Raw genomic sequence first — 15,019 nt, forward strand, 5'->3', positions numbered from 1 at the left:
GAGTATACAGGACTATGAGTATATGTAACTCTTGTAGCTAGTGAGAGTATAAAGCATCTTTTTTTCCAGAATATTAACCACATTTTGTCATTTCCAGGATTTAAGTAGGCTAAATACCAGCTAATATCATAGACCACAAGCTCCAAAACTTAAGTCACACTGTATTTTCTGGTACTAGAGTCCTGTTTTTCTAACTCCATCCTCCCACCCTGCAATGGGCTCAAGATCCTGACACTCTTCTGAGAGCTTCTTCAATGTCTGCCTTACACCATACCTGGTTAGAAAAAACGACTGATTTAAAGTCTTGGTGACATCTTCATGGAGTAACAGGAAAAACAGGAGCAAAAGGATAACCAATCAGAAGTATAAAAAAGGCTTTATTAGTGCATATATACAAATTTACAAGGTCAGAAACTGGAGAAATACAAACAGCTTTAAAACAATTTGCTTTTTCTTCAGTTTAAAGTGACTTTTACCTGATTGTGATACAATAGAAAGTACAGAACAGTAAACTGCTTTTTTAAATACTGGAATTTTATGGAGAATACATTCACATATAAATGGGAGGTGAACTTTGGACCAAGGTACAGCAATGGAGACACAGCAATACATACAGTGGCTCGTTACATTTACTTCCAAGTGTGAGGGGGAAGTCTCAAAGACAGGAACACTTGCTGCTGCTGCCATATACTGAAATTTATATGTCACCTAGTATGTGCAATGACTGAGCTATCTTTATCAGTTCTAGAATTTGTGAGAAATACTCTATAAATTTATAGAGTGTGGCTGTCTGTTAGCACGACATGAACGAGTTTGTATACCTCAGCACTTCGGGGGTGGCAGACTAAGAGGAAGAGGTCAGAAGGAAATTCCTATAATCCCAGTTAAGCAAGGTAGATAGAGCTGCCTTCATAATTGCACTTGTTCTGAAGAAGGTAATGAGAGAGAGAGCGCCACACTAGAACTACAAGAGGCTCTATTAGGCAGGAAAATCCTTCCCTTTTCATCAGTGAGTCCTCTACACAAGTGTCATTGAGCCACACATCCAGACTGATGAGGATAACGTACCTAACATGCTGAGTTTGCCAGTGTGAGAATACAGGCAGCCAGGTCAAATAGTTCAACCACCTTACCTTTTGGCAAAACAGAAAAACTACACTTCACAAATGTGGGAGTTTTGTATGCTCTTGCCCAGGAAATTCATATGCTCTCCCTCATAACATTTATAGTTTATTGACAACAGTAAAACTGGTTAAGACTCTGAACTGAACATTAAAAAAAAAAAAAACAACCAGTACACAGTAACAAAAAAGTAAAAAACTATGTGTTTGGAGCCATTTTTCGTCTCTTCAGTCTTGCTCGCCAATCTTCAGGAAGAGCTTCAAAATTAGCATTTCTCTCTGCCATGCCGCTGTGAAAACAATACACAGATTACGTCACTGAAAAAAAAAAAAGGATGGAACTGTTCATTTCCTAGCAAATAAAAACTAACTAAACCTGAAAATTGGATCTATCGTATCTATCTTCATGAAAAAGTTTCAAATTTCTCAGCTGAGTACCAGAATAGTTTTCATCAAATTTCTTAATTGATAGGTCAACCAAACACATACAAAATACTCTGCTCTACAGTTCTATTTATATGTAAGTGCATATTTATTTTTATGTCTCCCCAGTAACCATTAAAGCTACACTGAAGGAAAATAACACATGCTTGTAGAAGTATTTCTTGGCTCCAAGGAGTTAGGAGTCTTTATCCTAGATTTATTTACCTAACCTCTAAGAAGATATATTTAACCCTCAACATACCACCAGGGATGGGCAGACCTAATGTTTCTGAGATCCTCTTTTCATTAGTTCTAACTACCATTGATCTCTCACGGCTTATTCAAATTCAATGGTTTAAAAAACTGATTAAAACTCAAGATTCACCTGGCAGGCTACAGTCTATGGGGTAGTAAAAGAGTTGGACACGACTTAGGGATTAAACAACAACAATATGCGATCTGTTCATAGGTAAACCACATAGTACGCTATGATTTAAACAAAAAAACCAAACTCAAGATTCTTGGGAATTCCCTGGCTGTACAGTAGTCAGGACTCTCTGCACTTTCTGTGGAGGGCCCAGTCAGGAAACCAAGAGCCCGCCAGCTGTGCGGAGCAGCAAAAACAAAACAAAACTCAGATTCTATCTTGCAATAACCAAAATGAGTGCATGAGACCCTTTTATAAATCTAAAATAAGATAAATTACAAGATCTTTGTGACTTCCCATCATTTGAAATAGTTTGCTATTTCATCACTGTAGGAATTAATCATTAATCAATTCCCAGCAATACTAAAAAGGACTAAAATAGTAAGAAAACTCAAGAATAATGGAGTCATCTACACAGATGATACAAAAGTAAAACTAAATTAATACCATCCTGCAGTTTTCTTCCTGTGTTGCCCCAAATCATGTGCATCACCTTTCAAGGAAGTAAAGTCTGGAGACAACATCTTCATAGTCTCCTCCTGGACAGCCCCCAATATTATATAATTCAGATGAATACAGAGAGATAGCAGCACTGTACATTTAAATTGTGATGATAAAATTGACTGGATAAAAAAAAAAAAAAAAAAACTGACTGGATTAAGTAAAATCTCAGGCTACGAGTGTTAAGGAGACCATAATCTAGATGAATTTTCTTAAATTCAAGATTAATGAGTGAACAATATATAGGTCAAAAAGGAAATACAGTATTTGCGTTAAGTTTTCACGTTTTATGCTGCTGTAGGCTAAAATCAGTTGAGCTATTTCAAATCCTGAAAGATGATGCTGTGAAAGTGCTGCACTCAATATGCCAGCAAATTTGGAAAACTCAGCAGTGGCCACAGGATTGGAAAAGGTCAATTTTCATTCCAATCCCTAAGAAAGGCAATCCCAAAGTATGCTCAAACTACCGCACAATTGCACTCATCTCACACGCTAGCAAAGTAATGCTAAAAATTCTCCAAGCCAGGTTTCAGCAATATGTAAACAGTGAACTTCCAGATGTTCAAGTTGGTTTTAGAAAAGGCAGAGGAACCAGAGATCAAATTGCCAACATCCGCTGGATCATCGAAAAAGCAACAGAGTTCCAGAAAAACATCTATTTCTGCTTTATTGACTCTGCCAAAGCCTTTGACTGTGTGGATCACAATAAACTGTGAAAAACTCTGAAAGAGATGGGCATACCAGACCACCTGACCTGTCTCTTGAGAAACCTGTATGCAGGTCAGGAAGCAACAGAACTGGACATGAACCAACAGACTGGTTCCAAATAGGAAAAGGAGTACGTCAAGGCTATATATTGTCACCTGCTTGTTTAACTTACATGCGGAGTACATCATGAGAAATGCTGGGCTGGAAGAAGCACAAGCTGGAATCAAGATTGCCGGGAGAAACATCAATAACCTCAGATATGCAGATGACACCACCCTTATGGCAGAAAGTGAAGAGGAACTAAATAGCCTCTTGATGAAAGTGAAAGAGGAGAGTGAAAAAGTTGGCTTAAAGTTCAACATTCAGAAAACCAAGATCATGGCATCTGGTCCCATCACTTCATGGGAAACAGATGGGCAAACAGTGGAAGGAGTGTCAGACTTTATTTTTTGGGGCTCCAAAATCACTGCAGATGGTGACTGCATCCATGAAATTAAAAGATGCTTACTCCTTGGAAGGAAAGTTATTACCAACCTAGGTAGCATATTAAAAAGCAGAGACATTACTTTGCCAACAAAGGTCCGTCTAGTCAAGGCTATGGTTTTTCCAGTGGTCATGTATGGATGTGAGAGTTGGACTGTGAAGAAAGCTGAGCGCCGAAAAATTGATGCTTTTGAACTGTGGTGTTGGAGAAGACTCTTGAGAGTCCCTTGGACTGCAAGGAGATCCAACCAGTCCATCCTAAAGGAGATCAGTCCTGGGTGTTCACTGGAAGGACTGATGCTGAAGCTGAAACTCCGGTACTTTGGCCACCTCATGGGAAGAGTTGACTCACTGGAAAAGACCCTGATGCTGGGAGGGATTGGGGGCAGGAGGAGAAGGGGACGACAGAGGATGAGATGGCTGGATGGCATCACCGACTCGATGGACATGAGTTTGAGTAAGCTCCAGGAGTTGGTTTTGGACAGGGAGGCCCGGCGTGCTGCGATTCATGGGGTTGCAAAGAGTCAGACACAACTGAGCGACTGAACTGAACTGAAGCTAAAACTTATTTGATCAAGTTCATAAGCGGGACAAATGCTAAAAACATGTGTGCAGTGGCTAGAGAGAAACATATTTTAGGAACAAAAATTTCACTGGAAGACTATTCCAATTGGTGTTTATGGATCTAAAAATGAAAATGTTTTGAATTATGAAGCAAAGATGGCTATCGTCTCTCTCAATTTTTCTTTTTTTGCCACACCATGTGAGATCGTTCCATGACCAGGGACTGAACTTGGGCCCTCAGCAGTGAAGGTGCACAATCCTGAGCGCTGGGCTGCCAGGGAATTCCCTCAGACATTTCTGTAAGCACTGCATTTATGGGTGCTGCAAGTGCAAGCAGCAGAGGTAACGACATGCTGGGACCTGCCGGAGATGAGCCTGAAATCTGGTGTCATATCAGTATGCTCCAGGTGATGAACCTCAAGGGAGCAACTGGTCACACTAAAAAGAATGTTGCTCATTTCAGTGTGTGCACCTTCAAAACTCATGAAAACAAAGAATAAAAATTTAGGTCAGCTATATTTAAATTCTTATTAAAAGTTGGTCTCTTGGAGCGACATGGTAAATGGGGATGACTATTTTCCCCTGTGTGCTCAGGGTTAAGACAGTTCTTTGCCTAAGATGAACAGTTAGTGCCAAGTATTACAACTCTGATGTCTTTGAAAAAGGCTAGACTGTAATTTTTATAGGAAAAAAAAATTTCTATGAATTAAAAACTGCTTGGGCTAAGTCTGTAAAGAAATCAGGGCTATGACTTTAAGAACATGGGGGCTTCTGTGGTTGCTCAGTGATAAAGAATCTGCCTGCCAGTGCCGAAGATACAAGTTCAAATCCCTGATCTGGGAAAATCCCACATGCTGCAGAGCAACTAGGCCTGTGTGCACCGCTACTACTGAGCTGTGCTCTAGAACCCGGGAGCGGCAGCTCCTGAGACCTGTGTGCCCTGGAGCCGGTGCTCTGCAACAAGAGAACCCACCGCGAGGAGAAGCCCGTACACGACAACTAGACAACAGCCCCCGCACTCCGCAACTAGAGAAAAGCTCCTGCAGCAGGGAGACCCAGCACGTGAAGAAATAAAACAGAAACAACACTTCGAGAACACAGTGGTTCTGAAATCACAGCTACAAGCACCGCCACCTGCCCCATCTGAGACCTCGTTCCCTTTACCTGACCAGCTGCTGCTGTTTCCACTCTTCAATGCGCTTCTGTGCGGTGGATTCTCGGTCCTCTTCGCTGGAACTAGAGTTTTCCTCCTCATCTAACTCACGCTGGATACTCTGCCACTTCTTTACCAGAGATGGCATTTTGGTTTTACTTTTCTTTGCCTGTAACAAAGGTTAAAGGTCAGAAGGAATATAATACATAAAACAAGAGAACAAGTCCCTCACATGAGATCAAGATCTCTTCCTTAGTTCTAAGGAGTACGTGAACTTCAAAATCAACCAAACACAAGTACCATTCTAAATTTTTGCCAAAAATAACTATAAATGGGATATTTTTTTTCTTAAGAAAACAAAGAAACTATTTTAGTCAGAGGATAATTACAACATTGTGATGGTTTTCGCCATACGTCAACATGAACTGGCCACAGGTATACACGTGTCCCCTCCTTCTATAAATGGGGTATTTTATGAAATCAGGTCAGAAAAATCTTCTCTAGTCTTATTCCATGGAATTCAAAACTCTTGCTCTTATCTGCTCAGAATTACAATGTACCCTTTTATGAGTTTAAATGGATGTAGTGTTCGCATCAAGTGAAACAGTGCTGAGAAACAAATGATCAGCTTTCTGGAAAGAGCAAGAGAGTCAAACGCGACTACTAAATGTGAAAAAAGGCAAAGAGGAATATTAAAACATTAATTATCAGATCAGTTCTAAGAGAAGATACTATGTACAGTTCAGTTTTGTCCTATTAGCTTACCTTCAGTTTCTAAATTGCCTATAATAAACACAGAATCTCACAGTTAAGAAAAAAGCCTTGTGATATTTGATATATATACAATATGGCTTGCTCTATCACTACCTTCAGAGTTCTGATCAATGGCACTCTAGCAAGATGCCTTCTCTGACCACACTACATGAAACACTACCGCCTCCCAAAGCCCACTCACTTTCAGTCCTCTGATACTTTTTTCTTCATTACATTTTTAAACGTTGAACATATATTTGCTTATCTGTTTCTACAACCCAGTTGCCCCCTACCCTCTCCAAGCCCACCAGAAAAGCTCCACAAAAGCAGAGATTTTGTTACTGAATATGAAGCTCTTGAGAGAAAACTTGACAGATAGTATGTATTCAAAATAAACCTAATATTTGTGATTAGTTCTCTGAATTTAGAGAAACATTATATTAGACACTGATAAGAACTAACTTTCACCCCTGTGTTTCTGAAGACTTGGCCGAGTCACACTCTAAGTATGACCAGCAGGCCCTCGAGTGGCCGGTACGAGGCAGTGCTGCGCTCTTAGAGGTCTACGGACAGTGGCCCAAGCTGTTTTCCCAGCCTGCAGTTAGAACAAACACACTCCGTGATTAACCACCCCAAAGAGTTCGGAAAACAAGCTTAATCTTTTCAGTCTTTTAAAATTACTTGGCTCCCTGGATCAATACCCTATTCTGACTGTCAGTAACAGGTTTTTAACCTTCTGGGGAAATGTCCATGTAAAATGCTTAAGCCTTCTGCTCCACACACCTTCCCACATTCCATTCTGTTATTTCACCTGTAGTTCAATCTGACCCACTGCATACACACCCTTCCAGTAAGCTCCAAACACAACCTATTCTGGGTTAGAATGCAACCAACTGAGTAAAAAGTAGTAAGAATAATGGTCACTATGCATAGAGGGCTCACTGCAGTACAACCTCTCACCATACTTCTGCAACTATGATTAGAAACAACACAGACCTAGGTAGAGTCATTGTGGTTTCATTTTGACTTCCATACGATTTTGTAAATTCGAAGTGTATTTGATTCCTATCTGTCATGGGAAAGTAAGTTATGTTTTAGAAGTCAAGCATTCATTGTTTGTCATGTTCAAAACCATGGATCCAGAGTTGCACTGGCTGTTTGAACACATTTTTAATAGGGGAACCTTGTAGTCAGAGGAAAAGATTAAATGGCTAGAAGTCCTTTTTTTCTAGTAAACTGTACACAAAACCTGAGCAAAAAGATTGAAAAAATATATAGGTCTCAGATATTCTTGAAATCAGGTATTTCAAGTAAGTACATATCTTGCATTTTAAAAAATGGCCTGTAACACCAAAGAGATTCTGAATCACTGCTTTCAAATAAGTCCATAAAAATGACATGTTGACGCAGAATACCAGATTTTCGAAACTATTATTAAGGGACTTCCCTGATGGTCCAGTGGTTGGGAATCTGCTGTGCAATGCAGGGGACACAGGTTTGATCCCACATGCTGTGGAGCAACTGGGCCTGCGTGCCACAACTACTGATCTCACGCGCCACAATGGAGACCTCATGTGCCGCAACTGAGGCCAACGCAGCCAGACAAGTAAGGAAACATATTTTTTAAAAGCTATTATTTATATGACCGTAAGAGCATGACTGTCTAAAAAAATTACTTGAATGGAGGTAGAGATGATTCTCTCTCTTGGAAGATGGAAGGATGAGCGGTAAGGAAGGCTTCACAAGAGAAATGATTCCTGAGCACTGAACATTCTAACCTTGATTACGTAAAGAATGAACAGTAGTGGGACTGGTAAACAAAGACAAGACTTGTAGGTGGTCAACAGTATGCTGGCTTGGGAGAACTGCATGTGGTACAGTTAGCTGGACAACAATCTATTCAAGACATTACCCTGTCACTGTTGATTTTTTATAACACTTCATTTTCAGATAATTTCTGGAACCATGGTACCAGCTTGGACAAGTGAGTCAATCCAGAAATACTCTATTTTTTGTGTAAGTCAAACTTCTTCAAGAAGGTCCCTTGGGACCATGTAAAGCAAAGAATTTGCCCCACTGACCCCTGGAGCAAAAGACGACAGCTGAGACAGTGGAGCAGCAGCACGGGGAAGGAAAAAGCTGATGAGAAAGTTTCTTTAGGTGATTTAGGGGATTCAGAGGGTCCGTGAGGGTGATGTCAGAAAGCTGGCAGACTATGAAGCGCCAAGCTCTTGCTTATCCCATGGAAACATTATATAAACAAATAAGAAACGGACTAAAATGGTTTTGTGGGAACTCGAGAAACCAGTCAAAGATCTGCAGCAACTAAGAGAACAGCCAGTCGAGAAAAACCTGCACTAAGAACAGCAGGAAGCTTTGTGGCATGTTTGCTTGCCCTTGTTCCACGCTCTCCCCAGTATGGCTGGAGCAAAATGGCCCAATTCTCAGTTCCCTCCCTCCAGATGGAAGGAAGTAAGTGGGACGTCTGAAATGTTCTAGACTGTGGTTGCCTTAGGGACTGGTTTCAGTGTTGTCCGACTTCAAGGTCAGCCAGGAATGGTGGTATATTTTGGATCTCAGGTTAGAACCCATGAAAGGCAGTAGCAGGAGGTGCGGCCTGTGAAAACCACAGGGGACAGAAGTCATCTGGACAGTTGGGGGCAAAAGCTTCTGTGCAGAGGAATACAACAGAACATAAAAAGCTCATAGAAGAAGTGTGAAATCCTTAGGGAAAGTAAAAGTTAAATATACAAGAGGAATGGAGGAAAAAAAAAAAAAGAAAAACAACCACATACAAGTCCATATCCAGGGAACATATATGCCTAGAAAAGGCCTGAAAAGATTTTTGTACCTTCATGCTGAGTGCATTGATGAAGGATGCAAATAAAAGATGCTGAACATACTCACTCACTAGAGAAACAGAAATCAAAACCACAATGAGATACTGCTTCATACCTGCCAGGACTGGTATGGTAACTTTCAGAAAATGGCAAGTAACTAGTGTTGGTGAGCCCCTGGAGGTATTAGTGCCCCCCTGAACACTGCTGGTGGTAATGTAAATGGCTCAGTCACTGCAGGAGAATGGTTCCTCCAAGAGTTATCAACAGAATTACCATGTGCTCCAGCAATTTCACTTCTACTAAATACACACACACACACACCCCACCCCCACCCAAAAGAAACGGAACCAGCACTCAAAATGCATGTACTCACACACATATTTACACAACAAAGAGGTATAAAACAGCCGAAATGTCCATCAAAGGATGGATGGATAAGCAAACTGTGGTACACACACACAGCAGAACATTATTCAGCCATAAAAAGAACAAAGTACTAATAAAAGCTACACATGGATGAACCCGGAAAACAGTGTGCGAAGTGAAGGAAGCCAGACGCTGAAGCTGACACACGCACCACTGCAGCGTGGGTAACCTGGTGGAGATGGAAAGCTGACCGGCAGGCCCCCGAGGCCAGGGGAAGGGGTACTGAGGTGTGCTGCCTAGTGGGTACAGGCGCTCTCTTTTGGAGTGATGAAAATGTTACGTAACCAGCGAGGGGGGTGGTTGCACCACAATGTGAACATACAAAATGCTACTGAATTTAAACTTTAAATATCACCTCAACAGAACAAAATTTTTAAATGAAAATTTAAAGAGTTATGTACTCTACCTTATCTTTCTTTCCTTTTTTCGTCTTCTCCGGTGGTGGCATTTTGGGAGCTGGTGGTGGAGGAGGAGGGGGAGGAGGAGGAGGGGGAGGTGGTTCGATAATGGCAGTGGTGGGCACAGCAGCTCGGGCCTGGACCGGCTGCAACGCGGGAGCGGTCACTGCCAGCGGCACGGAACACTCAGCATAGCCCATCAGCGCAGAAGCCGATGCCAGGCCTAGGTAATTTGACTGCAGGCTCACTCCTCTGGCCTGATGGCCCATTCCTGTTGCTGGATGGCTAACTGCTATCGCTTGGTGTCCAACTCCTGCAGTCTGGTGTCCAACCCCTGCCGCCTGCTGACCTAACACAGAAAAAATAAGGATATTGTGACAAAGCCAAAAACAAGCAAAAGAAGGAAAAGGAAAGTGGGAGTTAGATTATCTACAAAATGATTCCAATGTACCTTCCCCCTTCAGAAAAACCAAAACAAAAACTAGTCACATTTTCTGGTGGCAAAACATGAATTTCTGAATGTTTTAGCATTAAGGTACTTAACATCAAAATCACTGTTATGTAAATGCACAGAAAATAATCTGGAAGGATGTATGTCAAACTGTTAACAGTGGTTTTCAGTAACTGAAAGAAATGGCATATAAACAGTCTTTGCAGTGAGAATTATTTAATTTATGACATCTAGTTCTGGAAACAAAATACACCGATGAAAACACACTTTAACCACAGTGCTGACCTGTAGCTACAGGTGACTGGCTGTAGAGGACTGGAGAACTACCAATGGTGGCTGACCGCTGAACTACTACGGTACTCATCTCTGTAGCTTTCCTCTTTATTGCTTTAGTGGAAGGAGAACTAGAGATGGTAGAATCGGCTGAACTCTGAAACGAAGAGATTCTAGTCAGTGGCTAAAGGCCCTGGTTAAGTAACTTCTTCTGAAAGAAAACATATCAATCACGCCCCAGTGCCCCAAACTCTTCCGAATGCCAAGCGGCAGTACTCACCTGGCTGGTGATGACTGTGGCCTGTGCCGCGGGTTTCAGTGGAGTGTCCTCCTCCGTGCCTGGAGCAGGCGGCTCCTCACTCCCCTCGTCTTCCATCTCCACCTCCTGGATCTCACCATCTTCCACGGGCGGAGGAGGGGGAGGAGGGGGGGGAGGAGGGGACTCGGGGGGTGGCGGCGGAGGGGGCGGCATCTCCAGAGGTAACGGAGGCTGCAGCACAGGCACATTTGACTGAAGGACAGTCCAGAATGGAGTGAGTGGCATGAGTGATGAAGAAGATACTTGGCCGGAAAAGGACTCTTTACAAAGAGAACCTATGAAAACAAACAGGAATCAGGGAAACAGCAAGACTAAATCTCCCATGAACTGACGCTGACACGTCCCCCAGACATCTGTTCTATACTGATGTCACTGAAATATTAAACTCACTTCAAAAATTACTTCCAAGGAAAGATAAATTCATAGACTTTACAGTTAGCACTTGCCCAAGCTGTGTTACACTAGTCTTGTTTTCTGGGTCCAGATTTATGGCTGAGTAAATGAGGCACATCACATTAACTCAAAGAGTAACTCAAATCATCTGAACCCGAAGTTTTTTATTTCAAAGATACACAACTAGAGAAGGCAGTATTCTGGGTCTTCTTTATCTCAAAAGTGAAAAAGTGAGTGAATGATGTGCATTTGCAATATTAACTCCACATGTTTTATTTTTAGTGAGCTAGGTAAGTGATTAAGGATTACCTAGAGAAGCACCCATTCAAAACACTCACACAAATTCTACCCATTTCAATTAATCTGGGTTTATACTAAGCTTAAAAAATTCCATTTGCAAGGTGATACTGTCAACCCTATCATTCCTTCACATCTTTGTGTGAACTACTCATTTGCTAAATCACAGCAACAAATCCAGGAGGGTAATTTTTTATTTCAGTGATGATAAAGGGGAAATTAGAGAGAATGAATCTTCAAGGTAAATGATGATTAATAATAAATATAACCCAGAAAAGAGTTGTCTGAAGATGTGGAGAATTTGAAATTGCTGCTGAAGAAATGAGAGCTAAGGAGCTGCAAGGTCTGCCTTCCTCAAAAGCTGCAGAAGTCACAGTTAATGACTGCCCCTTCTCTGCCGGGAAAGCTTTAAAGATTACAGAAAATAGGAAGATATACTTACTTGTAGCCTTCCCCATCCCTCTTTATCGTCAATAGGGAAGTTTCACATTATTTGGGACTATTAGATATATATCCCAGGAATGCTGAAGGGGATTTTCTCCCTAAAAATCATAGAATTTAGGAGTAGAAGAGACATGAGAAATCATCTAGTTTAACCCTCTCTCTTTAAAGGTAATGAAACCCAGGAGGGAAATGACTTGCCCAAGAACACACCGCTCTGCGGCCAGGTCTGCCCCCTAGTCTAGTGTTACTTTTTTTGCTAACGCTGTATGGCTTACGTGCGGGATCTCAGTTTCTCCACCAGGAACTGAACCCAGGCCGCAGCCATTAAGAGCCCAGTACCCTGAACACTGGGCCACCAGGGAACTCCCTACTGCTCTCGTGGAGCAGAGGCCCAGAAGCCGTCACCTGTCAAATGTCATGGTCAAAGCAGCAGATTAAATAAAGACTCTATCATAAAAGGCTCCAGAATAAAGATAAGGCCTTTTACCTTACTCTGCACAAAATACACCACACTGGCACTCAACAATGTAAAACTAAAGCCATTGTGAACCACCAGGCTTTTAGACCAGCTTCAGTTTTTATGGAACAGATACATTATGTAAAAGACTTCAAGAACATGATTCACATGACTATTCTAATTATTAAGAAACTGCTTACTACCAAGGAAAAGGGAACTGAAAAAATTCACCAGAAAACAAGACTGCAGTTTTCTAGCTACAAGACTTCAAAGGTCTCGTTAACCTTTACATTGCGGCGTATCTAACACAAATGTTTACACTAACTTTTAGACAGTCTGAGTATGGGCAAGCAGTCTACTTTAGAGTTCATCAAGATTACATAAGAACTAAGGTAATAAGCACGGGATTATAGCTTATTAAACTTCCTTTTACTAAACCAACCACAATATGTGGTAGGTAAATAAATGTGTCAGATTTATATATTAGTAGGTTTCTCATCTAGAAGCATAATGCAGCACTGATACTTTTATGATGGTGAAAGTGCTATGTAGAGGAAATCAAGGAAACACAGAACGTTTAAGATTAACAACGTGGCTTACAACCTTCAACAAAGTTTTAATCAGCAGTAACTGAACTCTGTGTAAATATGAAACACACTAGACTGGATAAATTTAGATCACACAAGCAGCACTTTTACAGTTAATGCTTGAATCCTAAACTTTTACTCAAAACATAAAAACTGTGTTTTAACATTGATAATTATCTTCTTTAGCTTAAATATAAAAACTTCCAAGAAATGATAGTTTGAATATCCATGTCATATTACATAATGCCTCTCTTCATTTTTAAATTTAACCCAGTAGGTGTACTTGCCATTTACGAGAACATTAAGTTTGAAGTCCAAGGAGAGATTAAAATGGTATATACGTAGCTTTCAGGCTTCCCTGATGGCTCAGAATCCGCCTGCAATGCAGGAGGACCCAGGTTCAATCCCTGGGTCAGGAAGTACCCTGGAGAAGGGAATGGCAACTCACTCCAGTATTCTTGCCTGGAGAATTCCATGGACAGAGAAGCCTGGCGGGATACAATCCATGGGGTCGCAAAGAGTCGGACAAGACTGAGCAACTAACACTTCACTTCACTAAACTTTTAAAGTATTAAGCTAAAAGACAGAATCCCGTGGGGATACAAATTTTTAATTCCCCAAGAACATATGTTTTTCTATGCGTCTTAATTTCTATATAAACAGAAAGGCAATCTTGCTTTCTCACAAAGGCAGGCTTCCTTTATTGTTTTCCTATATTTCCCTCAAAAGTATTATTGCTTAGTATTTTGAGGCAAGAGGGCAGTTTATCAGTTTAAATCAAGAAGCTATTATACAAATAATAGGTCCATGGAGACTTTTTGGTTAAGCAGCAGAAACCTGCTTTAACCTGACAAAAGCCCAACACTCAAATATGTTGGATACCCTCAAATTGGCTTATTTTAGATATATAATGTCAAGTTCAAACATGGAACAATGAAGGATTAAAAATGAGCAGAACTGTGAAACTTCCTTACTCCTCAGTGGAGTTTTTCTACATTAAAAGATGATTTTAACCACTGTTGGGTTGACAGAAAGCATACATTATCAACTTTGTTTATAGGCTTAAAATAATGATTGGCATTGCTCTCCAATTCCAAAGACCTCAGTACAAGACTTGGATTTTATTTAGACCACGTTTTTCATATGGTTTTAGTAGTTCCTAATCAAGAGACTGAGAATATATTCAACAGAATAATATACGCTGTTTTACCAGTGGCATTTTCCTTGACCAGATAGTAGCCAACTGTGTGTGTCATCAACAAAGGGAGAAAAAAGTATTTAACTCTAATGTGTTCACACAACACTTAGCACTGGCAATTCTAGAATATTCAGCTTTGGAATACATACAAAAGGACATTAAACAGTGGTCAAGAAAAGAATCACCAAACCAGAAACACCATCAAATCTCTTCAGTTCACTAACTACTAAAAAGTAAAAAAAGAAAACCAAGTTACTAGATATATCTATCATTGCTACCAAAAGAATGAAGAAGTAATCTAAAGAAAATCTCTTTATGAAAAGGTACACCTTGTAACAAGGTATTTTTCCCCCTGAAATATGAAGTAGAATACCGCTTTTTTTCCAATGTTCTAAAATTATCACTGCTGTCATTCATGTCTTTTTACCTTGAGTGACTTGATAGGGATTCTCAGGATTCTTAGGTTACTTAAGTTAACAAAACCACTGGTACATGCCCAGTTTCATCTGGCATACAATCAGAACTCTTCTACTGGGACTGGGGAGCCAGCAGACTATAAAAACATCATTTTTGACAGGCAGAGGACATGAGAATACAGCTCTTTACTCCCCATATTACACAAAATTTCTTTTTATCCTCAAAGGTTTAAGACTTAATCAGTTATATACATATTTTTCATATTCTTTTCCATCATAGTTTATTACAAAATAGCAAATACAGTTCCCCAAAGTTTATGACTTTAGAAACCATTCCATACACTCTTACCTTAATATGACAGCATTTAAACAAATATCTAAGTTTTT

General features: G+C 40.6%; 1 protein-coding gene across 2 annotated transcripts in view; it reads right to left on the reverse strand.

Annotated features, from left to right (window-relative positions):
• Positions 1–357: 357 nt before the first annotated feature.
• The window catches only part of FNBP4 (formin binding protein 4), a 30,897-nt gene continuing 16,235 nt past the window's right edge, over positions 358–15,019 (reverse strand). The window contains exons 13-17 of one of the 2 annotated variants that reach the window (XM_043481170.1): positions 10,802–11,115; positions 10,534–10,678; positions 9,806–10,146; positions 5,392–5,549; positions 358–1,439 (exon numbers count right to left, since the gene is read on the reverse strand). In XM_043481170.1, the coding sequence (XP_043337105.1) occupies positions 1,388–1,439; positions 5,392–5,549; positions 9,806–10,146; positions 10,534–10,678; positions 10,802–11,115 (1,010 nt within the window). In that variant the 3' untranslated portion in view covers positions 358–1,387. The remainder of the gene's footprint in view (positions 1,440–5,391; positions 5,550–9,805; positions 10,147–10,533; positions 10,679–10,801; positions 11,116–15,019) is intronic. The other variant, XM_043481169.1, reaches the window with a different exon arrangement.

The sequence above is a fragment of the Cervus canadensis genome, chromosome 11 (assembly GCF_019320065.1).
Source record: "Cervus canadensis isolate Bull #8, Minnesota chromosome 11, ASM1932006v1, whole genome shotgun sequence".
Lineage (NCBI taxonomy): Eukaryota > Metazoa > Chordata > Mammalia > Artiodactyla > Cervidae > Cervus > Cervus canadensis.